General features: G+C 33.3%; 1 protein-coding gene across 1 annotated transcript; it reads left to right on the top strand.

The window, feature by feature from the left end:
* Positions 1 to 1,518: 1,518 nt before the first annotated feature.
* Positions 1,519 to 7,428, top strand: LOC148870063 (neuronal acetylcholine receptor subunit alpha-5). The gene is made up of 2 exons (XM_088973361.1): positions 1,519 to 1,711; positions 7,188 to 7,428. The coding sequence occupies exons 1-2, from the start codon at positions 1,544 to 1,546 to the stop codon at positions 7,233 to 7,235; spliced, it is 216 nt and encodes a 71-aa protein (XP_088829487.1). The 5' UTR covers positions 1,519 to 1,543; the 3' UTR covers positions 7,236 to 7,428.
* Positions 7,429 to 7,866: the final 438 nt, after the last annotated feature.

The raw sequence follows: 7,866 nt of genomic DNA, 5'->3' as shown, positions 1-7,866 counted from the left end.
TATTCAATGTTGGACACAACAAAAAACCTATACCGAAAATAGGTTTTCAATTTCTCTCCCACTTCCTCTGTCTCTTCCTCCCTTATCTCTCACTCTCACAGTAATCTTTCAATCTTCTACTCCCTTTGTCTCTCCCACTTTTTATATTTGGTCTGTAGCCAAATCAAAACGTCTCTCTCTCTTTCTCTCTCTCTCTCTATTGTTCTCCTCAATCTTTTTCATTCTTCTCCCTCCCTCTCCCTCTCGATCAATATTTCATTCTCCCTCAATCTCTATCGTTCTCCAATTGGTGTAAATTTCATAGCCAAGAGTTTCTTGTGAATTTTTATCAAATTGGTGTAATAATTTTTGAACCGTACCAAGTTGGTCTCATGTTCTTTTATACAATATGATTAATACCATATAATTGCGTAAAAAAAAAAAAGAGATGAAGCCGGAGAGAAATTAAAGGAGAATGATAAAAAATAAGGGAAAAATGAGAGATTTACCAAGAAAGAGAATGAAAGAAATTGAGGGATAACGATAGGTAGAGAGAGGATGAGACAAATTGATATCGAGAACGTAAATATAGAAATCAAAAATTATTTTTATTTATTTTCAAATCACATAGTCGTTGAGCAGATAAAGATGATTATGAGAGAGAGAGAGAGAGAGAGAGAGAGAGAGAGAGAGAGAGAGAGAGAGAGAGAGAGAGAGACTAAAAACCCTATTTTTTATTTTTCAATAACCCAACATTAAAGGGCAAATTCTGAATAAGCTTTTTGTTGTATCTAGTATTGATTAAAAGTCCTATGTTGGCAATAACAACATAAGCCTCTAATGACAAGATGAGGGTTTTTTATAATTTCAAATATAGAGCCAGTTGTCAGAGTTTTTTTTTGTTTTATGGATCAACTTGTAGCCTCATTTTAAATGGACAACCTGCTTCGACTATAATTTTCCCTAATTTAAAACTAATTCAAAAGTAATGTTATTTTCTTATCTAGATGGTGGATCAATGATCCATCCCTATCATGTCATAATTGAATAATAAAAATTTAAGTTTAATTTTAATCGTAATGTTACTTTTGTTAATTTTTTATTTTTATCCTGACTATGATATATCTAAATTTCAAGTAATTAATATGAAGAAAATTTTTTACATGCAACACATATGCTTAATTATTATATATATATATATATATATATATATATATATATATATATATATATATTGCTGTTTGTTTCAATTTTTAACCTATAATTTGATGCACTGTTTGAGAAAACGTATAATTTATATAATTAGGTTAAACTCAATAGAAAGGCCCAAACTGTATGAGAAAATGTACTTATTAACATTTCAATTTATTATTTAAATTATATTTATTATGGGTTTCTAATTAGGGTAAACCCAATAGAATGGCCCAAACTGTATGAGAAACCGGTCAAACTGTTATCGTAGGTCAGGGTTATCACTACAGCCAAACGAACGAAACATGAGGATTATTAAAGAGCAAAGTGATGAGAGAGAGAGAGAGAGAGACTGCAGCAGCCGAAGGAAAAGATGGGGGGAGGAATGGAGGTGCACAAGAACAGGTACATAGAGGACTGGAACTCGGCGAGGGAGAATCTGGAGCTCAACTTCCGTTGGACCCGGCGCAACTTAGCACTCATCGGCATCTTCGGCGTCGCTATCCCCATCCTCGTCTACAAGGGCATCGTCAAAGAATTTGTAATCACGAAAACCTAATTTTTCTCATCTCTCTGCGTGATATTATTTCTTTCTCTACAATCAATTTGAGCTCTATTCTACCCCCTTATTCAATCTAATAATGTCAAATTGTCTCTGTGCCGTTTTTAATTCATTTAATCCCCTAAATTTCTCAATTCATGTACGGATCGACCTCATTGATCGTTTTCTTTTTCTTGATGTTGTAACTAAATAGATTATTTTGGGTCTTAAAGTTTGTAAGTCTGGTTCGTTCTTGAATAATTTTTCGAGCCCTATTAAGATCTTGTGCTCAGTGATGAAAGAGGCATGAGAACCACAAAACCCCATAATCACCCTCTTCATTTTTTTTCTAATCCATAATGTCATCTTTGCAACTTTAGATTTATGTTATCTCTTCCTGCATATGTTAGCTTCTCTACCCAAGAATTGTCATTAGTTCCTTCCAATAACAAAGCTTGGTTCCACCCTGAGATTTGTGGAAATTGCTTATTTCCCTATTTTATTTGATCTTCTTTCATATAATCCTAAAGTTTCAGAAAAAAGTACATTTATTGAACAAGTAATCATGACTTGTATTCTGGATGGAGCTGATTTTCTTTTACTAAAACTAGTTGGGTGCATGCACGTGTATATTTATCATATTATTGCTAAAATAATATATTTGAAGTATGTTTGAAGTATGAAAAACAATACACAAAAATAATATTGACTCAATTCTCCATCAATTTATAAACTAACTTTAGCATACAGTCAAACAATTTAAGATTATAAGCTAATCATCAGGGTGGGGGCCAAGCTAAATTGAACCAATTTGATAAACTACTTATAATCCGACATGCTTTACATGGTTAGATGAAAAAAATATGATTGAATATATAAATAACCCAATGAATGCTCATAGCAAACAATCGCCCAATACAATCAACTTTAAAGCTCATCAACTACTAAAAACAATAAAGATTGGTGCAGAGAACAAGTAAAAGTTCTAAGTTTAGGGCTTATGGGGTGTTACAATCAACTGAATCTATTCATAGGACATTTTGAGCTAAATTGGCTTGAAATTGAAGAATTGCTAGAACATCTTTTTGTTCTACCATGCATGTGTCAACAACTTGAAGTCTGTCATTGAATCAGCATATCATAATCCTCAGTTGTGATATCTAACTCGTGTTCTGAACAAAACACCATCCTCCTATGCCTCCTAAAACAGTACAAAAATTCACAGAAATTGAAAATCCTTACTAACACCCTAAAAATGCCATACAAAAACCATTATTTTGTTATCTAATAATTTGATAATTTATAATGATGCTAATTCTAATAATTACTATTATTTAAAGTAAATTTCAATAGTTTTATTATTAGAAATTACTGAAAATTATTTAAATTTTGTTATTCAAAACAGTTATTGATAACTATTTTTTTATTCAATAATTTCGTAATTTTATAATTATGCTAATTTCAGTAATTTTTCTTATTAAAAATGAAAATTATTGATAATTAATTAATAATAGCACTAATTTTAATACTAAAATTATCATTATTATTATTTTCAATTTTTTTCTTTTTATCTATTTTCCTTAAGGGTAATTATGAGAAATCAGTAATAATAACAAAAAATATTGAATAATAATAACTGTTATTAAATAATAATAATAGTTACAATAATTTCAAATATGATAGTTACATAATAATAACAATTATAATTGTCCCATAGAAATTATTTATAATTTCAAATTTATTGGAAATTATTGATAATTAAAAAATAATAGCTGTAATTTTTTAAATAACTTTTGTTATTTAATAGTTTTGTTAAAATTAAAATTTTATTCAACAATTTGTTATTTCAGAAATTTTATAATTATGGAAATTTGAGTTTTTACAGTAATTTTGCTATCCAATAATTTGATAATTTTTGAAATTATTGGTAATTTCAAAATTATTGAGGTTATTAATAGTCAAAATTATAGGTGATTATTTTTAATAATGACTAATAAATTGATAATAGCAATTACTGAAATTACCATCATTATGAAATTATCAAAATTTGAATAACAAAATAATTATCAATAATTATTATTGAATTATCAATATTTTCAATAGTTTTTTTGTAATAATTGTAAAACCATTTTAAAAATTATTATTGTTATTTTTTAACTATTAATAACCTCAATAATTTCAAAATTATCAAGTTATCAAATCATATCCTGGCATTTCTTTCACATCATAATCTCCATAGTACCACCTCCAAATACATCTGTGAAGTGGGTTCTCACTTCTTTCCATGTGGCTTCTGCTCACTATAGAAGCAAACTGACAGAAACCATGTAAACTTTTGCTATACACATATTTGTGTTTTTAGGACACCTGTGTCTGTCATATGTATCAGTTATATGTAGGGGCAAAATAGAAGGTTGAGAGTTTGGTTGTCAATTCAAAGATGTATTAAAAAGGGTAAAATTGGTAACAAAAATTAGGGTGTTCAACCAAAGAAAATTGATTCATTCTCATTTTTATAAATGGTAACAGATTTCTTATATATGACTATCAAAAATGGTAACCTTTTCCTAGAAATCTCCCTTTTAAGCAGTTAAGTGGAGATTAGAAGATATTCATTGAGAGGCCTTTCACGGAGGAGGAAATTAAAGCTGTACTTTCCATGCTGGCGGCTGATAAATCGCCTGGACCGGATGGCCTTACCAATTTGTTCTACATTAAATGCTGGGACACTGTAAATCAAGACATTGTGAATGTTTTTTAGGCTTTTCATGATAATGCCTCTTTCCAAAGAAGTTTAAATGCCACCTTCATCACTCTCATCCCAAAAATTGAAGGGGCTGTTAATGTCAAAGATTTCAAGCCAGTTAGTCTCCATCACAGTTTTTATAAGATTCTGGCTTAAGTCCTTGCTGAGAGAATGAAAGGGGGTGTTAGGAAGTGTTATTTCAAATAATCAAAGTGCCTTTGTCCATGGTAGGCAGATGCTTGATTCGGTCCTCATTGCAAATGAATTAATTCACTCAAGAAGAAGGGAGGGAGTCCCAGGATTAATTTGTAAGTTAAAATTTGAGAAGGCTTATGATCATGTTAACCGGAGGTGCATTGATTTGGTATTGCAACATATGAATTTTGTGCAGAAATGGAGAAATTGGATCAAATTCTGCACAACCTGAGGTAGGGTGACCCTCTTTCCCCTTTGCTTTTTATCTGTGTGATGGAAATCCTCACCCTGTTTTGTAAGAAGGTAGCTGATGCTGGCAGTTGGGAGGGCTTTGCTATTTGTTCGGGGGGGGGGGGGGAGGTCGATATTCTCTAGTTTGCTGATGATACTTTGTGCCTTGTGGATGCTTCTCCGTCGTACTTGGAACTCATTTTTGGAATCTTAGTCTGGTTTGAGGTGGTTTCTGGGCTAAAGGTGAATTTGAACAAAAGCCATATCCCCGTGAAGTATTTGGGTCTGCCTTTGGGGGCTAATTGGCTTTCTTCTTCGATTTGGGATCCAGTCATTGAAAGATTGGAGAGGAAATTATCATCTTAGAAGGATAAATACCTCTTTCGGAGGGAGGGTGACCTTGATAAAAAGTATCCTCTCAAATCTGCCAAGTTATTTCCTTTCCCTGATCCCTTTCCCAATTGGAGTTGCTAAAAGATTGGAGCAGCTTCAGAGGAATTTCCTTTGGAGGGGTTGGGAGGAGGAGAACAGGGTTCATCTGGTTAATTGGGACCATGTTTGTCTTCCTAAAGCTAAAGGTGGTGTAGGAATAAGGAAATTGAAGAATTTTAATACTGCTCTCTTGTGCAAGTGGATTTGGAGATTCTCGGCTGAGAGGAATACTTGGTGGAGATCCCTTATTGCTGACAAGTATGGGGTGGAATGGGGAAACTGGAGAACTAGAGTTCCCTCTCTAATTTGGGGCAACTCTCTGTAGAAAGGAATTATGAAAAATTTTCCTATTTTCTGGGAAGGGATTTCTGTGAATGTGGGTAAAGGAGATAGACCAAAAATTTGGAAGGGTATGTGGTGTTTGGATGGCCCCCTTGCTGGCTCTTTCCCTTTTTTTTTAGATGTGCTGTCAACCAAGAGGCTACTGTGGTTGATTACTTCTATTTGCTTGAGGATTCAGTGTCTTGGTCCCCTCTCTTTAGGAGGAATTTGTTTGATTGGGAGTTGGAAGAATTTGTGGAGTTGATTTCTCTCCTTCATAAGCAGAAGATAGATGTTCTTAGGGATGATAAGTGGTGCTGGAAATTGAAGCCGAATGATGTTTTTTCTGTGAAGTCCATGGCAGCTAAATTATGCAGTGTGAGGCATACTGATTTCCCAGCTAGTCAGATATGGAATTCTATGAGCCCCTCAAAATCTAATTTTCTGGTTTGGACGATGGCCCTAGACAAATGCCTTTCCAGGTCTAATATGTTAAGGAAGAGGCATTCAAATTCTGGATTCAGCTTGTGCTCTTTGTGGGACTGCCACAGAAACTACAGATCATTTATGTCTTCACTGTCTGTTCTCCTTTCAGATTTGGATGCATTTTCTCAAAGTGTTGTGTGTTAGGTGGGTCATGCTGAGATCGGTTAAGGAGCACCTTTGTAGTTGGAAATCAAAGGGTCTAAGTAAGAGAGGAAAGCTGATGTGGAAGACAATCCCTGCTGCTGTTTTGTGGTCCATTTTGGCTGAAAGGAATAGTAGAGTTTTCTGTAATAAATCTAAGGGTCTTGAGGATGTAATTCAGAGAGCAGTGGACAAACTGATTTCTTGGATTTCCATTTCTGGGGAGTTCAGAAATCTTAGCTTGCCCGATTTGTTTCAGTCTTGCTCCTAGTGGAGATTGTAATCCCGGCTGTTTTTCAGACTGCCTTCTTGGGTCTGAATTTCAGTTTGTATTTGATTTTCTGAGTTGAATAAAATTACATTACCTTTTACAAAAAAAAAAAAACTATAAAAAGTGTTAACTACCAGTGGTTTCTACTTTCAGTAGTGCAATTTCAGTTTGTTGAAATATATAATGTTTTCTCCCCTCATTCTAGTTGTTGGCCATGCAAGAACATTGCAAAATTATCATTTTTTTTTTAATTGAAGAGAATTCAACCAATTGAGAGGGATTTGACTTAGTTTACTTTAAATACCCTATTCTGATTATCAGTTCTTCATTTAAATTTTGGCTGGGCTTCTTACATTTTGATTATTGCAATAAATGACTTGTGGAGCATGGGGCTGAAAATCTTACCTAAAAAAATAAACCGTAATTGCTGTTTAGCCTTTATCTTGATTCTCATGTATTGCTTCATGTAATTTAAGTTGGTTTGATGTTAATTCACTAACAAATTGGTAACCTTTCTGACAATGTTTGAGTGCTAGTTGGTTTCTTATAAAATGCTCTTTCATGTTGGAAGTATAATTCAAGTGAACTATTTTCCTTTGTAGTAAGTAGGCTTATTATTTTCTTTTTCTAATATTCTGTTGTGGTGGTGACAGCATATGCAAGATGAGGACTATCGGAGGCCATATAGGAAATTTATGTGAATTTTATGAATTTGTTCTGTAATAATGATGACTCAAGTGACCGAGATCTGTCAAAATTATGTGCCTTCTTCGATTTTGGTAACTCTTATTTCTTGTTTTCACCTGTGGATTTTGGCTTTGCCATTGTTTTGCTATACTTTGATGACAATTTCGTTGTTTTAGCAAGTTGAATGCTTTATAATTGTGACTTCCACCCGGTCTCTTTTCATTTTTTTTTCTTTTTCATCTCTCTCTCTCTCTCTCTCTCTTGTATATTGGATGTACAGCTTTAGTTTGTCCAAAATGCCTCTGGTTTAGGCTAGTATTGCCACCTAACTCTTAGAAATATTATTTACATGCTCCCTGGGAAATCAAACCCCAAAACACTTGATTCCTTCTTGTTGCTTGTCTTGCTAAGGCATCAGCCATGCTATTAGCTGATTTTGATGTCCAGTTATAAGTTGTCCTCAATGTTCTAGACTTTTAGCTTATTTCTTTTATCTGCCTCGTGGTGTACCTATATTTCCAATAACTCACTGTCATTTTTGAGCCAGCACACAATATGTGAGTTCTCCTTCAACCATATATATATATATACCAGTCATCCATCGCTCCTGCTATTGTCTAAATAAAATAGTTCTCTCTCAAATGC

This window comes from Nelumbo lutea, chromosome 2 (genome assembly GCF_056320005.1).
Source record: "Nelumbo lutea isolate HS-2025 chromosome 2, American lotus-T2T, whole genome shotgun sequence".
Classification (NCBI taxonomy): Eukaryota; Viridiplantae; Streptophyta; class Magnoliopsida; order Proteales; family Nelumbonaceae; genus Nelumbo; species Nelumbo lutea.
The sequence above is the reverse complement of the archived record's forward strand: the minus strand, read 5'-3'. Positions and strand labels throughout refer to the sequence as shown.

Excerpts from the sequence above, each read along its gene's own strand:
- LOC148870063 (XM_088973361.1), top strand. The coding sequence starts at position 1,544 with ATGGGGGGAGGAATGGAGGTGCACAAGAACAGGTACATAGAGGACTGG. Across the intron at positions 1,712-7,187 it reads AGGGCATCGTCAAAGAATTT|CATATGCAAGATGAGGACTA; the intron begins GTAATCACGAAA and ends TGGTGGTGACAG.